This window comes from Nipponia nippon, unplaced genomic scaffold, assembly GCF_047370975.1.
Source record: "Nipponia nippon isolate SJK-2023a ecotype South Korea unplaced genomic scaffold, ASM4737097v1 scaffold_18, whole genome shotgun sequence".
Classification (NCBI taxonomy): Eukaryota; Metazoa; Chordata; class Aves; order Pelecaniformes; family Threskiornithidae; genus Nipponia; species Nipponia nippon.
Window position 1 is genome coordinate 1,472,227 of NW_028262334.1, and position 25,008 is coordinate 1,497,234.

Sequence of the window (25,008 nt, forward strand, 5' to 3'; positions counted from 1 at the left end):
GCCCTGGCAGAGCCGTGGAGCTGCGAGGACGGTGCCGCCGCCTCACCGAGCGCAGCCAGGCAGGGGGAGGCTGCGGTTCCTCTGTGGGAGCTGGCACTCGACAGCTTCCTTTGCTCAACTTACGATGCAAATAATTAAAGCGTTCTTTAGATTATTAATGCTAAATTAAAGCATTATTGCTAATTAAAGCTTACAATGCCTAATAATTAAAGCAATTATTTGGCTTGGAGGTGTCCTGACTGGGAGGGCAAACCCCAGCCATCGTTGCATCCACCCTGGCACCACAGTGCTCCAGGGACACCTTTGCTGGCCACAGCGGGACGCACGGCTGCGCAGGAGCTGCCCACCCTTGGCCAGGCCCCCCAGGACAGGGCTGAGCCCCGCAGCCATCACGGTTGGGCTGGACTCTCCCAGAGGTGCTGGCTGCGGAGGAGGTGAGCAGCTCCCGTCCCTCCTGCTGAGCCCCGCAGCTCACCTCCCTCCGGGCAGTTTGGTCTATCAGTGCCGGCTGGTGAACACCGCGATGCCGCTGGCAATGAGCGGGCAGCCAGGAGGCAGGGGGGATGCGGGTGGCACTGAGAGCATTGGGGGTGCGGCAATGGGCCCCCCTCCCCACCCAGGAGCACGGGGTCAGGACGGGCATCCCGCTGGTGGGGTCCCTTTGCACCCCCGGGAATGAAGGGGCCAGAGCCGGGATTTTGAAACTCCAAGCTTTATTCAGTTGCTTCGGCAGCGGCGTGCATCACACGGAGGGAGGCGGGAGGCGAGGCCGCGGGGGGACAGCGGCGGCCGGGGGAAAGCTTGCTCCGCTCCCCGCGCCCCGGCACGGGCCAGGGGCTCTAGTTGGTGGGGTGGTAGGCGCCACGCTGGTGCCACTGCATGTCCCGGATGCGCCTGACCGACTGGATCTGGGGGTGCTGAGCACCAAAATCTGAGCTGTCCTTGTAGTCCCCCTTTTCAAACAGGTACTGGTAGCCCCTGTAGCCGGGATACTGGTATCCCACCCACCTGCCAAGGCAAGCACGGGGGTCACGCACCATCGCCCGTACCACGGCACAGCCAAGGCTGCTCAGCTGCGCGATGCTCTGGCATCACCCAGGTCCCGCCGACCCTGGTACTCACGTGCCGCTCTGCACCCGCACGGACGAGACCTTCTCCTGGTAACCATGTGCATGGAAGCTGGGCACGTCGTCATCTATGATTTCAATCTTTTTGCCGGTGAAGCTGGGGTTTTCGTACAGCACGATCTTGTGCTCCTGGCTGTCCTGCAGCAGGGAGAGCAGAAATGGGGCATCAGCGGCCGCCAGCACCCAGGACTGGGCAGGGGGGGAAAAGCCCAGGGCTATGGGGAAACCGAGGCAAGGGGCTGGCACCACGTGCCGCCGCTCCCACCAATGCCGGGGTGCTCCGCATCCCTCCATGCAGCTCAGAGAGCCAGTGCCCACACGGGCACTGCCAGACTTACCAGCAGGCATCCTCCACTCTGGGGCCACCTGCCACTGCCCCCATCCCTGCGCTCCCTCCGACCCCCCACCGGCTCCCTGGGCCCCGAGGGCGGGGGCGAGGGTGCGCAGGAGGGGGTGTCCCTCCGCCCACGGGGCTGGGGAGGGCGGGGGAAGGCTGGGGAAGACTTCTGGCTGCAGACCTTGGTCTGGCGGGTGGGTAGTGGCTGTCTGGGTGCTCTCACCACTTTGATGGGTCTCAGGGAAGTGATGCTGTCGCTTCTCCGGCTGTTGGTCCAGGAGTCCCAGCGGGGGTACTCCCCCTTCTCAAACACAAACTGCTCCCCTTTGCAGCTTGCCTGCTCGTAGCCCACCCAGCTGGAAGAGAGCAGGGGACAAGCTTCAGATGGGGCAGCAGTGTGGGGACGGACACCCCAGCACCGACCCCGGCAAAAACCCTTGGGCTGAGGCCCCGGCCGTGTCCCCTGACAAGGCGCAGGACCCTCTGCTCCCTGTTGGAAAATGGAAACAAGCGCCATGGTGCCTGGTGAGGTGTCGGCAATGGTGCCAGGGTGGGAGCGGGCAGCCCTGCCTGCGGAGCAATGCCTCTGTCCCACGCACAGGGCCTGGCACGGCCAGTCCTGGGTCTCTGCTGGCAAAGGTGTCGCAGGAGCATTGGCATTGCCGGCATGGATGCTCAGACGTAGTGACTGCCCATCCTTGGTCCCTGGGCACCTACAGAGGATGGGATCACCCACACGTCCCAGACAGGGCTGTGGTCCTCCCAGGGTGCTCCACAGATGCCCCGTTGTTCCCGGGTGCAGCGCGCTGCTGGCCACAGGGCGCAGGCAAGGAACCCACTCCAGCGCTTCCCCAGACACTTTTCAGGGGGACCCCATTGCCCAGAGCCCCCAGCCTGGGGAGCACAGCCCCTCTCCCAGAGCACACACGGGGGTCAGCAGGCGGATGGGGAGAGGAGGTGCTGCCGGCAGCGCCATGCACTGCCGAGGGGGTGCCATCCCCGCCCATCCCTGCTCCTGAAAGGAAGGGCACCAAACTGGGGGTAATGCCGTGATCCGTGCCCAGGCCCACAGCCCTCCAGCCCCCCTCCCACCAAGCAGAGCTGGGGGAGACCAGCCCACCCAGGGGACCCTGTCACCCCCTGCTCACCTGCTGGCATCCCCTGGCACCGGGCTCCCACCACGGCGAGGTGGGGAAGCAGCACAGCAGCATCGGCTGTGTGAAATCTGGGGTGCGGTGCAGGTGCCGGCTGTGGAGGACCCCCCTCCACATCCCAGCCCCTGCCTCCCTCCCATGCACCGCTGTGGCCCCCCAGACCCCCCGGCACGTACGGTCCGGAGTGCACGAGGATGGAGCCCACTTTGTCCACGCCGGCTTCTTTCAGGTTGGGGCAGGCACCGCTGAGCTCATGGCAGCGGCCCTGGAAGTTCTCCTGCTCGAAGATGGCGATCTGGAAGACAGCAGGGGCCTCAGAGCAGGGCACGCTGCCCCTGGCACCGCGGGGGGCACACGCTGTCCCCAGCCACCAGCTCAGCACGGCCCCACATCTGCTGTAGCCCAGACCTCATGCTGCCCCCCAAAAGCTGCACTTTAGTCACCTCTTAAGAGCCTGCTAACATGAACCAACGTTTCCACCCCTCTGAGCATGCAGCTCTCTCTCCTGGATGTCTGCGAGTCCCTGCCGGTGCCAGCCCAGTGCCCTGGTGCTGCTCGCAGAGGGATGCCTGCGCTCACACCAGGCTTCAAAGAGCTGAGCAGCCCAGGCTCTGGCTCGAGCATCGCAGCTGCCGGTGGGACACGGTGCGCAGGGCACCCAGCACATGCAGGGGAGGCACCAGGGCAGCCCCTGGGGCCAAGCGCTGCCAGCTCAGCACAGATTTCACGGGTCAGTGGGGTGGCGGGAGGCAGATCTGCTGTGTCTGCAGGGGTGGCGGGAGATTAGGAGTTGATCCATTCCCACCCGCTCTGCCTGCACCGGGGCTGTGGGATGCCAGCAAAATCCCGTGCGTCTCCCACCCTGCTCCCCAACCCCTCATCCCTCTGCAAATGGCTCAGCACTGCAGCTGGCCATGCTCGGCACCAGCCAGCAGTGCTGCAGGGTGCTGGCAAGGGGCTGCATCATGGCAGCTCAGCTGCTCCCCAGGGGTGTCCCGGGGGGACGATTTGGGCACTCAGTAAGGCTGAGGGTGCCCTGGCCCCACTGAAGTGCTGAGAAGTCACACACTGACCTTGGAGCTGGCTTGCTGCTGCTTGGAGGCTGGCATTTGGTGCTCGGAAGCCATCATAAGCTGGGTTGTCCGCTGCCTTGGGAGGAAAACTCAGAAGGTTACAGTTGCCACCTAGGATGCACCTGGGACTGCACTCACAGCCCTGTGTCCGTGCCCACCGTCCATACCCCACAGCCTGCCCGGCGCTCGGCCGCTGCCTGCTCCTTGCTGCTGAGTTGCACAGAAAGGGGGGAAGGGGTGCCAGGGCTGGGGCTCGCGGCAGGGCGGGAGCAGACTGGGTTCGCCAGGGCCAGGCCCACTCAGGGCTGCTCGGCACCACAAACCTCCCCAGGCTCATGGAGGAGCCCAGGCGATGGTCCCAGAGCAGCATCACCCATGATGGGACCTGCAGAGGGTCTCCAGCCCAGAGCAAGGGGACCCATGAGCTCAGGGCATTCCCAAGTCATTCCCAGGGGAGCTGAGCCCCTGCGGCCGAGGCTTTTCCCGCTGTCCCTGCCCAGCAAGTGACAGTCATGGAGTCCCTGTCCCATGCGGGTGCCTGCACGGGGTGACTGGGGAGAAGCACCAGGGCTCCCACCGCTCGCCCCAGTCATGCACATGCGTGTGTGCCTGTGTGCATGCCTGCGTGTGCAGGGTTGCTGGTGCCAAGCCCTCCCGGCTCTGCCTGGCACAGCCACCCCTAAAAAGGACCCTCGTCCTCAAGCCCAGTGGGACCTCCCATGTCTGAGCAGGCTCCAGACCAGGTGAAAACGGCTCATTCCCGATAAAACAAAAACCAAGCCACGGCCAGGTAGCAATAAACCTGAGCCGGCTACCCGGTTTGGGCTGCAGGGACAGGACCGTCCCCGCGGCTCACCCCCTGCCTGCCCACATCCCACTGCCACCTCCGTGCCTCTGCCTGGTGCTGCAGGAGGGAGCTCCGGTGCCGGGGGTCGGGAGGAGGCAACAACAAAAAAAGAGGACAATAAATAGAAAAGTCTTACCAGTTATACCAGTACCCGCTTGAGCCAGTGCAGGGCTGGGGCCGAGAGGTGGAATTTATACCGAGCTGCAGAAGAATGGTGCCAAAACTATTTACAAAATAGTTAAAGCATGATTCAAAGCGAGAATGCTGGATTAAAACCCAATGAAAACCAAGGTCAGCTGATCGGCCACAGCCTTTGTCTCCCCAAACACCAAGTCGGGGAGTTATTTCATTAGCTTTCACATTCGAGTCGCCCGCTTTGTTGGGTTTGTTGGCAAGGAGATTTGGAGTTTGCATGCATCAGCCGAATGCATGCCAAGACCCAGACCGGCCCTTGCAAACAAAGCACCCGCCAGCCCTGCTTCAGGAGTTTTGGAGCCAGAGACTTTATCCCTCCAACAAACTGGCGGGCCGCCCGCCGCTGGAACCGCCAAAAACTGCTGAAGTTGGCTCTTTCCATGCGTGACAAAATGAGCCTTCAAATAACTGGTAAACGTCTGGTTTGCCCGTCTGCATCCCCAGAAAGGGAGCGCCCGTGCCCCGCAGCCGATGCCAGTGCTGCCGCAGAGGGACCCTGTGAGGCTCCTGGGCCTGGGAGCACCTCGGAAGCCCCTTCCCGCTGCCGGCTCCCATGGGCGACCTGAGGCTTCGGGGATGGGCAGGGGCAGGATCTGGTCCTGGTGGCACGATGCTGTGGGGCAGCAGCCTCAGCCTGAGCATGGGGGCACGCGGGTGCCAGGCGTCGGGCTCCTCCTCCGTTATCCCCCACCCTTTTGGGGTCCCTGAGAAGCATCCCAGCCCCTCGGGGCAGCAGGAACAACAGCAGGGAGGCCCCTTCATCACACCAGGACAAAGCCAAGGTCAGCGGCGGGGGCTCACAGCCTGGGACGTGGCCCCACAGCCGGGCTGTGCCTGGCACAGGCAGCACCCGCACAGGCAGCACCCACCTGGGCATGAGCTGAGGGTTACGGGCAGCAGCAAAACCCCTTCACTGGCATCTTGCTGCCGGCTGACCTGGGGAGACAGGTCAGGGCTGTGGGCTGATTTTAGCTGCAGCAAAGTGAGTTAAAGTGAGTTTCCCTGGGGCGGGGGGGGGCGGCGACAAGACAGCTATCAGATTCCCTGGGCGCTGTGCAGCACCCACAGCCCCCTCTCACCCCCAGAAGAGCGGGACCCCCCTTGTCACCCCAGCAAGTGTCACACAGCGTTAACATGGCCCAGATCAGCTCTTTTCTGCATGCAACATTTCATGGGGGTCCCGCAGCAGATGTGCCGCCAGCCCCAGCAACATGCTGCAGCCCCTCCAATGGCACCTCCAGACCCTCCCCCAGCCCCGGTGCCCAGGATGGCCACACGCAAGGTCGCCTCCACCAGGGTATTGCTGTCGGAGCCTGCCCTGGCAGTGACATGTGGAGGGGTCGGTCCCCATGGCCTGCACCTGCCCCGGCTGTGGGTGACGGGGCCTTGTGGGGCTGCAGGGGCCACAGGCGACTGTGCGGCTCTGCAAGAAATCACGCCATGCCACAGACAGGTTTTGGCAGGTCAGGTTTGTGAGCAAGTGTCTAAAACGTTCCCAGCCCTGCCACCATCCTTCTCCATTCCCTGTGCCTCCAGCTGTGGTACCGCAGAGGGATCCAGCCGCTGCCCTCCCCATCTTCCTGGGCTAATTCATAGGGGACCCCGGCCCAGGACCCCTGGCTGCTGCCCAGGACATCCTGGCCCCTTGTGCACCCAAGCAAGTGACAGAGACGGTGCTGGGCACAGCTCCTGCCAGGCTGCGATTCCCTCCCCTTGGCTCTGTCAGGCCAGTTTTAGCTCATCTCAGCCATGGGCAGTGGTAATGCCGCAGGCAGCCGCAGCCGCGCAGAGCCCCAGCAGCCCCATGGGCTGTCCTGGAAGCAGCTTTTGCCACTCGGGGCCATGCAATCTCCTTTAGTAGCTGCAAACCTGGGCCTAAAAAGAAAAGCTCTGGAGCAGCTGTTCAGTGACCGGCATGAAGCACCCAGGCAGCCTCGAGTCCATCTCCCGTCTCTGCCACCAGCTCCGGGTGGTCCCCGAGCGCAGCCGCTGTGCCCCCACGGCAGGGCCCTGCCTGCGCTCTGCACCTCTGCCTGCACGGCTGAGCTTGCTCAATGCTGGGATGCTCAGCTCCCTGACGGCATCCTTGGGGCACGTGGCCCAGAGGCACCTCTAACCCCTGCCTTTGCAACCAAAACAGCTGCCCCACGTGTCAGAGAGATCATCCCCAGGGAGCAGCAACCCCGGGTGCTGTGGGAAGCTTCCTCAGGGCCAGACTGGGGGCCCTGCAGGGTGCTGGGGCTGGGCACAGCCCTAACCCCGCGGGGTGAGTCCCCCTTTGGGGTGCACAAGGCCTGGCACTGCCCAGGGACGGCCATTCTCTACATCCCCGCTGCCACCGGGACCACCCCAACCTCACCGCCTCTGAGGCTGCCCGTGTGCCCCAGGACCCTCCAGCCACTGCCATGCCCTTTGGGCTGGACGCCCTCCTGCAGCAGAGCAGGCAGGGCTGAGGGAAGTGGGGAAGGAGCCACGCGCGGAGCTCCCCCAGTCCAGGGAGATGCTTTGAGAAGGGGCAGTCACGGGAAAAACCCTCGGCAAGTGCCCCAAGACCACCCCCCGGGGCTGGGCTGGCCCCGGTGCAGGGCTCGCCTCTGCGTCGCTCCACACACCGGCCATGGTAGCACCGCACCACGGTACCATCGGGGGTTATTTTTGGAAAGCTGCAGCCTTTATGTAACACTGCAAATACTCGCTCTTTCCCTGCTTCTGCTGTGCCTGGTAGATGCTGTGGGCATTGCCATGGCACCCATCCACATCTCACCATCCCTGGACCGGGGCTCCACTCCCTGCACCCCCCCACAAGCACGACCCCGGCCCCAGACCAGGTGGGCCCCTGGCAGCCTCCAGCTCAGAGCTTTATTGAGGTTTTTGCACAAAAACCACCAAGATCACGGCATCAGCCGGCGGCATCACGTCAGCTAGCCCCCGGCACAGGCAGCAGCGGGTGCAGCGCGGGGCCAGGGCGTCCCTCAGCTGTTCTCGAAGCAGCCCCGCTGGTGCCACTGCTGGTCCCGCACACGGCGCACGGACTGGATGAGGGGCTGGTTGGCGTCCCACTCGTTCCAGTGGCGGTACTCGCCCTTCTCGAAGACGTGCTGGCGGCCCCGGTACCCGGGGTACTCGTAGCCCACCCACCTGCAGGGGACGGAGGCAGCGCTCAGCAGGGCCCCAGGGTCAGCTCCAGCTGCAGCCCCCTGCCCCAGAGCAGGAGGGCAGCATCCCCGTGCCACCCCAGAGGCCGTGGCAGTGCCGGTGCCTCTGCTCACATCAGCCATGCGATGCTCTGCAGCGCTGCCCAGGGCCGCTGCTCCATCACCACCAAGTGCCACTGCAACAGGGCTGCAGCTGCAGAGCCCGGGAGGGGCTGGAGAGCCCAGAGCAGAGAAGGGCCCACGGCTCCACCACTTCTGCAGCGGTGCCCAGCAGAGCCCTGGGTCAGGGCAAGGAGCTGTCACACAGCCCCAGTGACACTGGTCCCCCTCGCTCCCTGCGGGCCAGGGAAAGGGTGGCAGTGGGGAGGGAGCAAGGGACATGATGGGCATGAGCAGCATCGTGGGGACAGCTGCCCTGTCCCCGCTGCAGCAGCTGTGCCAGACATTCCTGCCCCCACCCTGGGGGGACCAACCAGAGTGCCATGGGACAGGACCTTGTTGGGGTGTCCCCACCATCCTTACGTTCCGTTCAGGGCTCTGACGCTGGCCACACGGTCCTGGAAGCCGTGGGCCCAGAGGCTGGGGACGTCATCGTCCACGATCTCCATCTTCCGCCCGGTGTAGCCCACATTCTCAAAGAGGTGGATCTTGTGGTCGGGGCTGTCCTGGGGGGAGGCGTGGGTCAAGAGCTGCCCTGCCCTGCGTGCCCCCGGCCCCCCAACACCCTCCTAGCCTGGCGGTCCCCATCACTGTGGCCATGCTGCTTGTCTCCAGGGGCACAGACACCCCAACACAGCCACTACTCACGATCTGGAGGGGGCGGATGGACATCAGGCTGTCGCTGTTGTGGCTGTTAGACCAGGAGTCCCAGCGTGGGTAGTCCCCCTTCTCCAGCACAAACTGCTCCCCGGCAAAGGCTTGCCGCTCGAAGCCCAGCCACCTGCGGGACCAGGGGGTCGGGGATGGTACGGCCACCCCCGCACGGGGGGAGCACCCCAGCATGAGGCAGGACTGCCCCCCATGAGCAGGGTGCAGGGGATGCTCTCCCTGCTCTCCCCACCCCAGGGCTTCTCCTTCCTCCACACCCCGGACTTACGGGCCAGACTCCACCTGGATGGAGCCCACCTTCTCCAGGTCTTTCTCGTTGATGTTGTGGAGCTCCTCTGTCAGCTCGCACTTCTTCCCCTGGAAATTCTCCAGCTCGTAGATTGTGATCTAAAGCAGGGAGAGACACCATCAGCTGCCACTGCAGCCACGCTGCAGGGGGAACACCCTGCACTGGTGCAGGACCCGCCTTGGCAAACGCAAGCAGCAGCAGAGCAAAGAGCTCTGGCCACGTCCCCTCCATCCCTGACGCCCCACGCAGACATCGCTCCTCTCCCGTGGCAGAGCCGGGTCCCGCCACGGGCCTCTGCCCCGACAGATGGCTCCTGGGCTTTGCTCCACAGCCAGGTATTGGCCAAAGATGTTTGCTTGGTAAAACACAGGTTGATATTTCATCCATGACAGGCTGAAAACAAGTTGACCGGCTCAAACACAGCATCAAAAATGCAGAGGGTTTGTGCTAAGAGACCTCCAGGGCTGTGGGCTGGGGTCTCCCGCCCCCAGCCTGGTCACAGCCTGTCCTTTCCTTCTCACTGCTCCCGCCAGATCCATTCGTTCCCCTGGCTTGGCCTGAAGAAGCTCATTTTTTGGTGTTTTGCTCTAAACCCCGCCAGGTGCAGAGACTGCAACGCCTCCCCGGGACCTCCCGCTCTTGGCAGAGCTTGGGGGCTGAGCTGCAGGAGGAGTTCAAGCCAGTGCCAGTGGCCAGAGTGCAGCAGGGAGCAGGGCCCCAGGTGCCCAGCACAATTCGGGGACCAGGAGGGTCAGCACGGCAGCCAGGCTGCACATGCATGTGGCCAGGCACCCCCCTGCCCTAAAGGGGTCCCAGCTGAAACCCCTGAGCCCGGGACAAGGGCAGAGCCTCCTGCAGGCACTGCATAACGGGGGGTATCAAGGGACTGAGGTGACACCTGTGGTCCTCAGGGACTTCTTTCCACCCCCAAAGCAATAAGCAGCCCAAGTTTCTGGCACCTCTTTACCCCGTTTGCAGGATCTGCTCCCACCTCCTCCCTTTCTCGGCCAGGAGCAGCTTTGCCCGGCTTCCCGAGCTGCGGGAAGGGCTGCAGCCATTGCAACACCCACAGCTGATTTACCTCTAACCACCCTACGAGGGTAAGAATTATAACCTAAAAAAAATGCATAAGGAATTTCACTGCTCGAACCCACAGCCGATCCCTGCCGTGATGGGATACTTTATCTCCTGGATTAAAACACTGTGCAGCTGCACACCAGACCACCAGGCAAATGTACTTGGCAGCCACAAACACAGTGAGCAGCGTCTCCTCCTGCCAGGCAGCAGCAAATCCCCAGACGAAGCCTCCCTCCCCGGCCGGCAGCCCTGCAGCCCCATGCAGCTCGGCTCCTTGGGTGAGGAAAGGATTTAGCAGAGCGGTGACGCTAACGCGCTGCTGCGTTAGGAGAGCCGGAGGCCACTGGCTTCCCTCGTGCGGCCTGCAGCGCTTTGACACCGGTACCAGCCTGGTGCATGCATGCTGCAACACACAGTGACCTACAGCATCACTCAAAGTCCATCCGTAACCAGTTGCCCCCAGTATACCTTGTAATTGCCACCTCGCTCGCCAGCACCCTCCCCAGTCGCCATCTGCTCGGGGGGACTTTGCTGCTCCGTCATTGTGCCTGGAAAATCCAAATTGTAGGAGGTTAAAACAGCATCGCTTTTATGTGAGTTTTAAAAGCCTTTAAATTATAAAGTGCTTAATAAAATAGAAAAGATGAAGCTGGCATGGGAACAGGTAGCACAAGTTAATACAGTTCCCCCCGAAAGCTGCTGCTGTAAATCCCCAGGGATGTCCGGGCTGGGAGGAAGCACTCCGTTACCCATCCTCCTCTCCCTCCTGCACGTGGGCCCTGCATCCTCACCCGGGCATCACTGTGGGGCCAGAGAGCCGGTGACTGAACCAAGTCATCTTCCAAGCGACATGGGATCCCTCTCTGACCCTGGGCAGCTCATTAAACTCGTGTCTAAAAGCCTGTCCTTCGTTTCCAGCAGGAATTTGCTGAGTTTCAGCTTCCAGCTGCTGCTATCTTCCCTACTAATGTAAATCTGAAGGCTCTCCTTTGCTCCTGAAGCCCAGCATCCTGGGGGACATCAGACCCTCCAGGAACATCTCACAAAGTTTCTACTCAAATAGGAAACCCCGTCCAAACACGCCTCCCCCGCCTGCTCTCGCCACGCTAACGCAAGGGGTTGTCGAGAGGTTAACAGGAGACGAATAAAAGAAACCGAGTTTGACCAGCGTCCTTCATCAAAACCCTGCAGCATCACTTCTCGCCAAGCGTAAGCAAAACATTCCCTACAGTGAGACCTCGACTCAGACATGCTAATTCTTTTTTAAAGCCCCTTCCAGTCCAAGCAGTGCCGCCGCTACCTCTCCCGGCGTAGTTCCGCTCTGCCGGCCGGCGCGGGCAGCCCTGCTATTTATGGGTTGCTTCTGAACAGAACAGCACATTATTTGGACGCTGATACAGCAGCTGCGTCTACTGAATTCCATCCATGAGATTTCATCTCAATAGCGCGGGCTCGCAGCGTGCTATGGAAACGTTATTCAGATTTCTCCCGGCTGTCCCTTAAAAATGTGCCACTCGATTTACAGAAGATTAACGTCGAAATTCCCACCAGCACGTTCATGCTGCTTCTTGCCAGGTTCTCTGGAAAACTCTCCTGTCAGCAGTTAACGGGAGGGTTCAGCTTAGAAACCAAGCACAGCGCAAAGCAAAAAAAAAACACGCAAAATATTTACAGCTTGTTTGGGCTCGAATGCAAGACGAGACGCGGGGCCAGCGTCAACTCCCAGGAGCTCTGCTGGAAGCACAGCGGGGAAGCTGGGGGCAGCTGGTACCACGGCAAGAGAGCAGGACTGGCACTCAAGATTTGGGTCCTCGCCTCAGCTTTGGCCCTTAGCAGGAAAGTTTTCTCCATCGAGCCCCTTTTCCTTCTTTGCACCCCAGTCCACCTCCCCGCCCTGCGTGTCTGCTGGGAGCACTGCACACACGCTGCCCTGGGCTCAAGGAGACCAACGGGGTCCTTTGGGAGCCAAGTGCCTCGCACGTGGGTTGATCCATCTTTACAGGCAAAGCACAGTCTAACGGGGGGAAAGCGCAGTCCTTCCACACCAGATGCCAAGCTGAGAGCGTTTTACTTTGCTGGTAGTGGATCCAGTTCCCTCTTCTTCAGGGAACACTAAGCTACGTTCAGCCTACACACATCTCCATTTAGTGCTGCTCTCGCAGGCTTTTCTACCTGCTCTGAGCGTGTTTCATCTTGAAACTAAGAACTACACATGAAAGATTTACTGAAATTGCCAAAAAGCTACTCCACTTGGCCAGGTTGGACAAACTTGAAGTTTGTCTGATTGGCAGACGGCCAGAAACCTGCCCCATCTGCAACAGCACCCAGATGGAGCTCTCTGCTGCAGTTTGCTGTATCGTACCATGCATCAGAGCCACTTATGGCAAGGCTCTTCATCCCCATCCCGTCACTGACGTACAGCCACGCTGGCGGCTCTCCCGGGGAGGACACACAGTGTCCGGTGTAGCACTGCGCTCCGTCTCCAACGGACTCTTTGTCACCACTGCGCATTGCTGCAGTTTCTGATGAAGGACAAGAGAAATCACCTTCCAAGGAGATTTGCCTTCCCCATCGGAGCCTGCCCGCAGGAGGCCACACAGCGCTCACAAACGGCAGTCGAGGTGGGGTGGGATGGGGTCTGAGCAATGTAAAGCTAAACATGAATGCAACTGGCAGCGCGGTGCAGCTCCGTAGCATTTGTTGTCACTGGTCAAATGACGTTTTATACCTACAAAGACCCCAGCACGGGCAGGGGTCTGATATAGTCCATTATTATTGCAGTGCCTTTTCACAGGTTCATCTTTTCTTTGAATACGAAACTGTTTGGCTGTAAAATATAAAGTCACTTCTGTACAGAAGGAGGACTCAAAGGAGAGCATGGAATGGATTAATTTGTCTTTTACCAAACACAATAGCATCCGTTTTCAACAAATTAGAAATACAGAATTTTTCTTACCAGTCCATTCCTTGCCAGCGTCCCCATTACACTTAGCTCTGTAGCGGCTGCTGTGCCCGTGAATCTTCCTTTCTCGGACTCGCGGAGCTTGCACGTTGATAAGGCAATTGCAAAAACATGACAGAAGGGGCACTAGATCTCACTGATTTGTCTTCCTAACAGAACTCAATTTCCTTTTGCTGTCGGCCTCTTAAATCCCCTTGAGAAATGCTTACAGTATAGTGTTAGAAAACAGCTTTTTCTTAGCATCTTGTAAAGCTAAACTTGAATTGTAATTGTACAGTACAATACACAACAGCCAGAATATCTTTATTACTTAGGAAACTATGTAGTACAAAATATTTTCTGTAGCACAATATATTTATTGTGACCCATATTGACATATTCTATAAGGCTACGTGGAACGATATAAAATTTTAATGTATACAATAGCTTCTTTAAAAACAGGCTTGATACCGTCATGTTTAATATGGAAAGAGGAAAATCTGTAAGCCATTAGACCTTGTCTCTCCTCCTCCTCCTCCAAATCCCACCAGAAGAATCGAAAGTTATTTCAGATGGTATTTTTGCAAAAATACCTTGAGCAAAGAGGGAAGGGGAGAGGGGGAGGCGGGCGGCGGGGCGCGCTCAGGAACAGAGCTCACCACGGCCAGCTCTTTCTAACCCCCTCAGAAAGGATGCCCACCGTTCACCCTCTCCACTCGTACCAGTGCAGGCAGAACCAGGTTGGACCAGAGGTTCCTGGACGCTGCAGTCCCAGCCGAGAGGCCTCAGAACACCATATCCCCAAAGCCATGTTCAAGTTCCACAGAGGCTGGTTTCTGACCCTGTCCTCCCAAAAAGCCCACCTTTGTTCCTTTAATTCACATGAAGATCTAGGAAAAACAGCAGACAGCTCTCACGAGTACAGAGCTCGAGTTGATCAGAAAACAAACATTTGCTTTCCCTTCACAACATTTCTGTTTGAGGACCGTGAGACCTTCGCCCCCAGCACTCACCCCGAAGGCAGCGGCTGGGGTGACTTATCCAACACGTCCTTCGCACCCTGGGACGCGGGGTGGGCTGCAGGCTGCTTTGCTGGGTCTACGCCACGGGCTTGCACAAGCGTCCTTCGGGAAGGTGAAGACAGCGATCTCTGACCAACAGCATCTTCTCCACGCAAGCAGAGTTACGGCGACAGCAGCATGCTTTTACTGGAATGGTTAGTTTCATTCACGGGGGCTGGCTTGGCAACAGCGGTAACAGTGCTGAAAACTCGGCTCCAGGAGCTTCTGTACGCGGACGCACCTTCTGCGGAAGAGCCACGCTGCGCGGCAGCATGCGGAATCTCCCCATCTCCCAGCAAAATGAGGTATCCCAGGAGAAAGTGCGGGTTTACTGTTCCAGGTCAGGTATCTGCAGTAAGCGATCGGCAAACCCCTTCCGCCACACCACGCGTGGAACACGCTGCCATCTCCCAAAATACCACATGCAACTGACTTTAACATTTTTCACAAACCAGACACAGCCTAGCCCGTGCCGGCGATCCTGCTCTCCTCCACGGATTCGCCCTGACAGCACTCAGGGTACCACACACGGCGCGTATTGGGGCTGGGACCACAGGGGTTCTGGATATGCAGCTCCTCTGCCTCCAGAGGATCACGTTCAACGTCTGCCAAAGGTGCTCTCGCTTCCTACATGCAGTAACGCTAAGGGCAGTAACAGTGTAGTATCAGCGACAGATTTTTTTTCCTAGTAAAGGGAAAAAGGCGTAGAAACAGAAGTGCCGCTTACTGGCGCGCAGACTTTTAAAGTATTGTACTTAAAACTATTTTTATATATATATATATATATTTATATATATATATTTATATATATTATATATCTATTTGTCTTAGAACTGCCCTGATCCCCACTAAGCTATTTTGGTGTATCAGCTCTCCATTTAACACCTTGACATCAAACCACATCCTCAGTTTAATACCTAAGACAGGAGGCATATTTCAGTGTGTTTGCACAAGTACTAAAGGTTATGAGCTAACTGATGCTGCTGCTCCGGGTGAAATGGATGATTAACAGTTTGCATTTATAAATCTGACACACAGTGCATTTAACAGTTTGCCAATAACTGTTTGCAAACACATAAGAGGGTAAAGCAAACTTTTGTGCAAGCGAAAAGGTGAGGGGGGTTAATTCCTATAGGGCCGCTTTATAAAAAGGTTTCAGACTTCAAAGGCTGAAGAACAGAAACGTTGCAACTTTCTCTGCAGAAAGTAAAACCAAAGCAGCAACACTCTGAACAGCTACTCAAATTAAAGGACTCAAAGCCACACAGAGCTTAAAAAGGTGAATTTGCAAACAGAAAAATAAAAAGGAAGAAATCTGCAACTGAGGATTCCAATAAAAAGAAACAGACTGGCTGTGTGAAACCCCAAATGACAAACTAAAACGGAGGGAGGATTTCTGGTAATAACGAGAGAGAAGTGCAATCAGAAAAGAAGTGTTTCTAAATCCCACAAGCCATGTACTCTCACTTTTAAAAAGCATTGCTCTACTGCTGCAGCTTTTTAAGCTGAGCAGCTGTAAAGGGAGGGACGAGGGCACTGCCCTCCCCGGGCAGCGCCAGGATCTCCATCACGTTCGTTACCACCCAGACACGGTCAGGACACGAGTTGAAGCCTGCTCTCAGGCAGGTTTCAGTAACCAGTGCAAAAGCATACCTGAACAAAGTGCTGAAGCTAAGAGCTCACTCCCGTCTCGCATTAACAGCAAAATATAAAGTATGTGGCAACAAAAGTAAAAGCATAAAAAATTCAACAAGCATTATTTGGAATTAAAATAGAATTGTATAAAGTGTATTACAGTATGTTCTATCATTTAAGAAGTAATAACATATTTATAGATCTTTTATTACATAGTGATAACCTGAAGAGAAGGAAATAGGTATTTAATCCATGTACAATATAAAGAAATGATAGAGCAGAAAAAACACTTTCCCATTCAACAACATTCTAAAGATGCTTTTTAATTAGACATTTAAGCATTAAACATTTCTCAGTAGTATGTTAAACTACTAGATACAGTAAGTTTCAGTGCATTGTCCAAGCAGGTGTGGAAATGCATACACATTCAAAGGGCTTTGTGGAAACCTGGCGTTAATCCCCTCAGTTTCCTCAAACACAGAGCAAACGCTGCAGTTACAGAATTTCTGGCCTTCATTTATTAGACCAAGAACCAGTAAATCCTCCAACTACTGGTAATGCAACACTGTCAACCTGCTGAATTCGAACATCAAGCCTGTGTAAATATTCTCGTAAGCAGGGGGAATTTACCTGATTTCTAGATACTGCTTAAAGTAAGCCCCACTTCATCTGAGTGATGGTAAGAAAAGCACTCATCGTTCTTCTCTCACACCCACGAACACCGCTGCTCAGGGCTGACCGAAGCGTGCGTGTCACACGGGGTACACAACCGATGGCACACCTTGAGGGCTGCCATAAAAAAAGTATCCCAAAAGACAGGTATGCAAAGCTTATCTTAAAGAGTCGCCTTTCCACCATCATCTAAAGAAGAGGGAAGAAAATATGTGCAACATTTTAACATTAGCTAAGTGTAGCTCTTTAATAGTGGTCAACTGCATTCAAATGGAAGTCCATCTCCCATCGCCCAGGGTTAAAAGCCGCACAGAATGAAACGTTTGGCAGAAGTCTTGGGTGATCATTTCTTAATTAGTAGCAGAATAGCTGCAAAACTGTAACGGTGGCAACAGCTCTGACGTGAAATAGGGCAAAGCAGCAAGTAAAGATTTTTTTACATGAGAGAAATGTATTCATTTCATCTCCATTAAGTACAGGGAGCTGCTGTCGGAACTAAATCTGGGACAGAGAGATGCGCATATGGGACTTGTCTCCTGACATACTACTGTTATTTCCTATGAGCAGACTGGGACTAAAAATCACATCATCTGTGACTCCTCCATGAGAAGAATTGGCACATGGTTTTGGCAGCTACAAGCTTCGTAGACAGCAGACCAGGCATGCCACTCTGGTTAGCAGATGCACCATTGTGGTAACCCCACGTAAATCAAGCTTTCCGAAACGCTGATCATTAAAAAAAAAAAAAAAGAGAATGAGTTCAAGTGCTGGTGCTTTATCTTTAATATCTAAAGAAGCCCATCAGCAGGACACAGGAAGCGCAACACGAGGAGCAGCATCTGCTGCCACTCCAGCCCCGCCGCTGCCGCGCTGTCCCGCCGGCGCTGCGGGAGGCTCTGCCCTGCGCTACAGGAGGGCACCGGCCAGGAGAGCGCTCCCGTCTCCCTTTCTTTTTCCACATTGCCGCTCTCTTAGTCGAGTCGAGAGGAATACTGACGTGACAGAATAACCTTCCTCGTTGGGCTACATTTTTAAAGGTTTACTGAAAAGAGCACTTATTTGGGGGGAGAATAAAGTATGTCTTAAATGGACATCTTGGTTGATTTCAGAATCTGTATTCAAAGATATTAACATATTTGAGATATTAGTGATATTTGCAACACCCGTGTTATGCACAATATATCTATACCGCTATTATAACATTGGTCTTACCAAAAGAAGAAAAGTAAATCATCTGAGAAACTGAAGATCACATTTAGGTTATCCCACAAAATCAGCATAAAAATAAAAACTTAAACCTGGTATTTACAGATTAACGAATAAAAATATGAAGTGGGACTATCCAAACTGCTATTAAAGTGACATTCAACAATTAACTGGAACCCTGATATGAGTGTAACATCCTCCCTCTTCCCTTCCTTTTTTGTTATAAAAACAGTATTTACATATTTTTTTTTTCTGAAGAGAACTGGTTGACATTATTGCTTGATCCTTTTTAGGAAAGACATTCCAATGAAGCAATTATTCCACATGCTGACAAAACACAGAATATACCATTTCAAGAGTGACAAAAGTTAACATTTTGTTCATCTAAAAATTATATTCATCTGCTAGGTCAGCAGATCACATGTAAATATAAGCCAATCAAAAATACATTTTACAAAAAATAATCAAGTTTCCTTTTTCAATATGGCAGTAAACATAATTTGTTCTTTCACTCTCACCTTCCACAAACTTCATTCTAAATAGGAGCTCACTATTTTTTCACAAAAAAGGATAAATTTGATTAAAATTGTTATTTTCATAAACAAACACAAAGCCCAGCCTTACACCTGACATGAATACCAAAAGTCATACTTCTGAGTCGCTGAACACCTACGTGGAAATGTAGTCTTTGTTCAACAGCGAGGGGATTTTTCTGGTGCACAGCACTCCTAGATCAAATATTACAATCTTTCAAGACTTTCTGAAGTGCTAACTATGAACCACCAGTTCTTCTTCCAGGCAGGTCTAAAGTGACTATCCTCTCATATCTGAAAAGATACAGCTTTGTATTTGACTATGAATATTAAGCAGCTTTCTCCACAAAACAGGAAGGCACCATGCACATAGCAGTTGAGGCAGGAAGCAAACAGCAGCAACATGACGTGAATTTTAGGTTCAGATGAGTTAAGGCTTCTGTTAAACTTCTTTATCTTCTTCTAGTTAGAATGACTATCTGGAAAGAAAAAACAGAAGCAATTGAAGTAATGGTAAGACACGGTCAAGAAAGCAGTCGGATCCCTCTCAGTGTCTGTAACAGCAAAGCCCTCACAAATGCGTGTTACTGTTGCAGTGTCTCATCCTATTTAATGCGCTAAACGCTCAAGAGCTGCCCAGAATACTGCTGAAACGACATACACCAAGGTTTATAAAATGTGTGCAAGGCCGTTATTCAATGATCTCGCTTGATGAAAGCTCTATGAAATGGCAGCACAAACAGACTGAGTGTTGCTAAAATAAAATTATCTGCAGAGAATCAGTGAAACTGCATCACCTGTGCATGAAAACTTCACTTCTACGAAACCTGCTCTGCCTCAACACAGAATTATTTTACATTCCTGCGTGGACCTTTCATAGTAAGTCTGCTTAAATGTTTATGCTTACGGAGTTGTTATACTGACTCATTAAGGAAACACTTTCCACGTGTGTTTTTATCACTGCATACTTTCACTTAGCAAAGCTCTGCTTTCTGTCAGAAGGTACCTTTTCAAACCTGATTCTCATAATGGCTCTGTCTCTTCTTTGATTTCAGCTCCTTCAGCCACTGAGGAGACTTTTCTTCTAACCTAAGATATAAAAAAAATACTCTTTATTCTTTAATTATGAAAACTCATTACAGAAACAAAAAAAAAAAGAAATATAAAATTTCCCCTACAGCCTTGGGAGGCCTACTTGTGTTATTTTCTCTTTTTTCCACCAAAATGAGCATTAACATCTTTCTGACACTGGTGGAAGTCTCTCACCTGTCCTCCTTTTCTACACTGGAGGGCAGCAGTCTGCTACCAGGAGTTCCAAGCTGCAGTTGTGGTTTAGGGGATTTGAACAGCTGAGCAGAGCTTATTTCACCAGGACTCTCAGACTCCTGTCTTTTCCGCAGTTGGGCCTGAAAAATAAAAATAAAGAAAAGAGCTCCTTCTTAAGGCAGCACTCAGACTTTTTTTGGAATGCAAAACAAATCACTACGATATATAAAAACAAAAAAATCCATGCCTGAAATCAGCAAAGGGATTCCTTATAGACCTATGCAGTTTTGAAAGCATGCTTGCTATTGCAAAGCTAATTTTTTTTCCAAATGACTTAATATTTCTCACCAACAGTTAAAAGTGAGAAAGGTAACTGTAAGGTTTTTCTACACATCACACCCACCCCCCACAAACAACATTGTCAGCTTCAGCAAAATTTCCTAGCTATACTCCTAGAGAGCATCCGCAGCGACTGAACTGGTCTAACTCTCATCTGATGTGTTCTGCCCGTGTTCACCTTGAGAACAGAGTGGTCCATTCCTGGAAATATGGGAAGTCTCTGAGCTTGTACAGAAGACGATCTCGCAGTATGCTGTATCTGCTGTATCTTGTCTTCCTCGTCAGAATCTTCCTGTTGCATAGTTTTCTTCTCTTCTAATTAATTGTTTAAAAGAAAAGCAGAGGGGAAAAAACATTAGTCAGCAGGCTTTTCATCTGTACCTTGTTCTAGATCTCTCCTTCCATTCAAAAATGTATTAACAGTAATATTAACACACCACAGGACTGGGTTCAATGCTTCAATAGAGATCAAAGCAACAAACGTACTAAATACTCAGCAACAGAAAGATTGCTTGCTGACAGAGATGAGAGAGCAGAAGGTACTCCTAATTTAATGAATGTTGCTGCTTCTAAACATCTCACGTTCTGTGATCAACTGAGATTAATTTAGATTGGAAGAGACATCTGAAAGTTATCTGGTCCACCCCCTGCTCAAAGCAGGGCTTTGATACAAAGAGGCCGAGGAGCAGAAGTCTGCATACCACAGGGAAAGATGCAATGGTATGGTTGGCTTTACATGCACTGGGTCTTTAGTTGATAATTACACTCCAGCTTCCAGTACAGCATTTCTTATTAAGATAAGTCTTCGAAGTATTTTAGGTCTGTTAGACCTGCACCAAAGCAACCACCACACACATAACAGTCTTTCCATTGATTAGGAGGCTACGGAAGAGATCAGTTTGATCACACATTCTTCCCTGCATTCACAGGCTTTAAGGGAAAGCAGAAGTGGCAGGTCACAAAATTTACTTTTTTAATAGGTCCCCTCAGTTACAAGAACATCACCAGCTTCTCTAAAGAACAGGCTGCAACACCAGTAATTTCTCCGTTCACGGAATATCAAAAGGATATCTGCAGCATATATCACCACAGCACCAAAATGCTGCAGGTACTAAATGGTGGATCTATAACAGGTGTGTGCATTAAGCCATTCATTCACTTCCATGAGCAAGGATTTTCAATGCCCGATGCATTTCCTTATTGCATCCTAATGAACAGGACAGCCCAGGAGGGGGACATCTTTAATAGAATGGATTTGAAGGAGTTGATTTATCCTTAACTAGGCCTCTTTAGTCCTATAGTACTTACAGATGCTAGAAAGAGTATTTATGAGCACCTACAGAATATGAACAATTACAGTTGCTCTTATCAATAACACACAGGCTTAGTTATCAAGAATGTGCTAGAGAATGCATCCAACCATCGCAGTTTCTAAACTCGCTATTTTCTCAGCAAACATAATTCTCTTAAGTCAGCAGCCAGAAGCTAAAGGAAATTGCATCAAAGCTCTCCTTCGCCCTGGTCTTCTGTAGGTCTGATTACTGCAGCTTCCCTCACTCCAAAGGCTCCAAGAAATGGAGGCGAAGACTTGATTTAGAGGATGACCCAGAGGTGGGAGAAGGAAGCTGTTGTTAGACCTTGATGCACCTTCAGGTATGTTATACCATTCAGAAATTCCTGCCCTTACAACCCAGTTGATTACGGCTAATTATTTCAAACAGTTGAGGAATACCTGTGGAATCTTTAAACATCCAGGTATTATCTGGTTCTTCCGTCAAAGAAAATCTGTTTTCAAACTCCAGCCCTCTGCTTCTTCTAAGAGAGTGGGAAATAGGAGCCCGACGGCGTCTCTTTTTGCTGAGCTGTACACGAGTTTTCAGCGCACTGGAGTCCAGAATAGTGGTTTGCTATAAAAAGAAACAAAGCCTTTACTTTCCATCAGCCTGAAAATAAAAGTCATCTCCTCCATAATGATTTCCCAACCTACTTTACTGCATTAACCCATTCAGTTTAATTAAACTATATATGTTTGCCTGATTATTATTCTTGTAGTTACTTAAAACTATATTAAAGAGAATTTATGATGAGGATATGCTACATTGTGGCTAACTGGGTGCAATGCTGGTTCTTTGATCTCTGTTGGCTGTGGATGTCTGATCTGCATGAATTATTTTCACTGAAATAATAATAATAAAAAAAAAAACCCTGCAATAAATAGGATTTTGTTTCCTGGAGTGTTTCAAGAATACAGGCCTTGCTAGCCAGTAACAGCTGAAGGCCAGTAAGATGACTGGGATCTAAAAAGAGCAACTACACAAAATTCTCTTGTAGTAGAGTGCTGTAATTTCATTGTTCTGATGGGTTGCCATCCACAGAAATTTCAAGCTGCTCACCAGCAACAAGGAGACTGCAAGTTAAGTGTCACGGCATTCAGAACATTTCTGTGATCGGTCATTTCAAACACATCCATCCCTGTGCCTGACAGTAAGAGAATAATATTTATGGAGCCAACAAAGAAGGAGCTGTAATTTATTTATTTATTTAAAGCAATTTGTTGTTGAAGACTTGCCTGTAATCTGCAAACATCACTGAGCCTCCTCTTCTTCTTTGGAAGATGTGTTTTTATTTCTTTTCAAGAGATTTCAGGTCAGGAATAAAGGACTCATTAAAACAGCATATTGCCAGCTGTACTTGAAGCTATTAATGTTTTAAAGAGACACCTGTAGCTGTCCAGGGAGCAGCACAATACAAGACCATCTCCACTACCTGCAGAACCACTGACAGACAGAGACAAAATGCCATCCGTGCTGTTCTGGGCTACTAACGTTTCCTTTACAGAGCAAAAAGTGCACTTGGGTTATCCTGCCAAAGGACCATTAACCGATACCAAAGCCAAGGCGCGTGCAGTTAGGGATCTCAAATCAACGGACCACCAAACATGGGCTCTGCTTCAGAGCCAGAGTGGGGTGGAAGAGGGGACCAGCACCTACTTTGGAAAAACACAGATTTCTGCAGTTCCCCATAAATGACAACACCAGTGGAGAACAGAGCTGGCTGGAGGCGCTTTCCAACAGCCTACGCAGGAAGCAGCTGTGATTTTAACAGTCAATTTTGCTGCACCAGACCAAACTGCCTCCAGCACAAACCTGCTTGCATCCTTCATACGTTTTACAGAGCAGTCTACTCCTCAATTCAGAAGGCGTTATGGCACTGCGACAGGCAAGGCAGTATATCTGAGACCTTCCTAGCAGCTGCACGATCCATGTAAGTTGGGAACCTTGCACTTACCAATATATCTGTCATTAGATATTATGTAATAAAAAAAGGTGCACCAACTCTTACTAAAGAAAAAGCAGTACTTCCTAGATGCTATACTGAAAAACTACAATTGTGTCAGTGCTTTCAAAGAACATTAAACCTCATCTAACTGTGTATGGCCAGAAATTACTGTTCTTATACTAGCTGCAAGATTCTTCAGTATGAAAAAAATCCTTTAAAATGCAATTGTAAGCTACTACAGAAAGAGACCAACTGTAAATAAGAAAAATATTAGTAAATGTCTTTATAGGCTTAAATCTGCACGGCTGATAGCACAGCAGTCACTAGCTATTTGTGTTATTTAATTACGTTTCCAATGTTCACAGAGGCATTTAACTCTTCTGTTACAGCTCACTGAGGAGCAGAAAGAGAAACAGTAACTTTATTAAGCCACTGGCAGACCCTATCGGACACCAATAGCTTTTTGGCATCTCTCGGAACCTAAGCATTACAGAAACTAGAACAACTTTGTAGCTTTCATCTTAAACTTCTCAGGCAGGAAGTCAGCTCGGAAAATGCAACGTGATAAAGAAAAGGCAGAGGAAGATTCAGTGCAGTTTCCAGAAGATACTGCTTTGCGGTGATTAAAGCAGGTAACAATATAGTTAACACAGGAAAATTTCTGTTTCCCACTGTGGTAACTTACATCAATGAAAGAGAAATCAGTGGTCTTTTCATCAGGGCAGGTGTCTCCTGGAGGAGGTAAATCGGTCCCGTCAGTAGAGTCCATGTCAGTGCTGGAACGGTCCAAACTTGTGCTCCTTTGGTCTTTTGAGAAGTCATGGTGATCAACCAGGGAGGCAGGTTCCGTTTGAGAGGACAGTGAAGACGGGTGGCTACCTGGAGGTTGCTTTCTCGTTGAAATGACATCGTTTTCCAAGGAAGGCGATTCGGGCACAAAGCTGCAAATTAAGAAAATGAAATCTATGAGACTTCAGGGTAAACAAATACATGCAAGGATAGTTTGGATCACACATACTCAGCAGACGATAAATAAGGGTAGAACTGAAACTACGGCTACAAGTACCAAAGGCATCTTTGGAGGCAGTAGGTACCAGCAGCAAGGGTGTGCATCACTTTCACTACCACAGCTTTTTACCCACCTAGATTTACAGTGTCTTGAATAATGCAAGTATGCAGATAAATTGTAACAATTTGGTTGTAACATGCTTTTATTGCTTGGGGTTTCTTTCCCCCAGCACAAGGGCCCCTTCAAACATATACACACAAACGAGACGAGGGAAATAGCAAGCTGCTTAAAAGCCCTAAGCAATTTGCCTATATAACAGCAGCAGACCTTACACTTTGGCACTGTATACATTCAAAAACATTGTGACGGGTAATACCCTGTTTGCAGGCCTCAGGCAAAGAGTAACTGTTAAAAGATTCTTCTCCTTGCTCATCCAAAACTATCTTAAATACATATAAATGCTTATAAATACAAAACAATAAATACTCTTTTACTGTAAGTGAATTCCTGCAGGACACTAGAAGCTACTTGCAGTCCTTTCAAGAACACACCTTACAAACACCTCTGTTGTTCATGTTCCCATCTTTTCCCTAGGAGGGCACTTTTTAATATATATATCAAAAGTACATTGTATTATATTTATTTTAATGTAATTCATATTCATCTATTATTAATACATTATTATATATTTTTATATATATGGTAGATACAAAAGTTGTATGCACACTTTCTGAAATCACAAGATGGCTGCGTATACACGTCTGGACCCGAGGAAAACGTGAGGGTACTGGGAACGGCCCTAGCCACCACGGCAGCTCCTGCACCACAGTTTGTGCTCCGTGCATACCAAGCAGCAGGTGTGAGCCATTTCCATTTCACATGACTCCAAGGAAACTGAAGCATCTTCAGCAGCGCAGAGGATTTAAGCCTTTTGGGATGCAATTTTTAAATGCTAATAGACACTGGATTTTAAAAAATTGCATCC

At 51.8% G+C, this 25,008-nt stretch overlaps 3 protein-coding genes across 16 annotated transcripts in view; all 3 read right to left on the minus strand.

Moving 5' to 3' along the window:
• Positions 1–702: 702 nt before the first annotated feature.
• CRYBB2 (crystallin beta B2) lies at positions 703–7,715 on the minus strand. Of its 3 annotated transcripts, none has more exons than XM_087754902.1 (6): positions 7,620–7,715; positions 3,692–3,767; positions 2,795–2,913; positions 1,646–1,820; positions 1,123–1,265; positions 703–1,008 (listed from the first exon to the last, which is right to left on the minus strand). In XM_087754902.1, the coding sequence occupies exons 2-6, from the start codon at positions 3,746–3,748 to the stop codon at positions 840–842; spliced, it is 663 nt and encodes a 220-aa protein (XP_087611028.1). In that variant the 5' UTR covers positions 3,749–3,767; positions 7,620–7,715; the 3' UTR covers positions 703–839. The 3 variants fall into 3 exon arrangements, with proteins under 3 accessions (XP_087611028.1, XP_087611026.1, XP_087611027.1); XM_087754900.1 differs by lacking the exon at positions 7,620–7,715 and adding an exon at positions 4,675–7,519; XM_087754901.1 differs by lacking the exon at positions 7,620–7,715 and adding an exon at positions 4,675–7,506 and having other exon boundaries at positions 1,688–1,820.
• Positions 7,574–16,486, minus strand: CRYBB3 (crystallin beta B3). 9 transcript variants are annotated; one of them, XM_087754910.1, is made up of 9 exons: positions 16,350–16,486; positions 13,617–14,769; positions 12,445–13,248; positions 10,551–10,630; positions 8,985–9,103; positions 8,696–8,828; positions 8,411–8,553; positions 8,003–8,166; positions 7,733–7,871 (listed from the first exon to the last, which is right to left on the minus strand). In XM_087754910.1, exons 3-8 carry the CDS (start codon positions 12,449–12,451, stop codon positions 8,049–8,051), a joined length of 600 nt encoding a protein of 199 aa, XP_087611036.1. In that variant the 5' UTR covers positions 12,452–13,248; positions 13,617–14,769; positions 16,350–16,486; the 3' UTR covers positions 7,733–7,871; positions 8,003–8,048. The 9 variants fall into 9 exon arrangements, with proteins under 9 accessions (XP_087611032.1, XP_087611029.1, XP_087611031.1 ...); XM_087754906.1 differs by lacking the exon at positions 8,003–8,166 and having other exon boundaries at positions 7,574–7,871; positions 13,039–13,248; XM_087754903.1 differs by lacking the exon at positions 8,003–8,166 and having other exon boundaries at positions 7,574–7,871.
• Positions 16,487–17,490: 1,004 nt separating this feature from the next.
• KIAA1671 (KIAA1671 ortholog) overlaps positions 17,491–25,008 on the minus strand; it is an 86,827-nt gene continuing 79,309 nt past the window's right edge. For all 4 annotated transcript variants that reach the window (XM_087754896.1, XM_009472294.2, XM_087754897.1 and 1 more), the window contains 6 exons: positions 23,700–23,955; positions 21,468–21,642; positions 19,914–20,050; positions 19,397–19,536; positions 19,137–19,219; positions 17,491–18,609 (listed from right to left, as the gene is read on the minus strand). In XM_087754896.1, the coding sequence (XP_087611022.1) occupies positions 19,141–19,219; positions 19,397–19,536; positions 19,914–20,050; positions 21,468–21,642; positions 23,700–23,955 (787 nt within the window). In that variant the 3' untranslated portion in view covers positions 17,491–18,609; positions 19,137–19,140. The remainder of the gene's footprint in view (positions 18,610–19,136; positions 19,220–19,396; positions 19,537–19,913; positions 20,051–21,467; positions 21,643–23,699; positions 23,956–25,008) is intronic.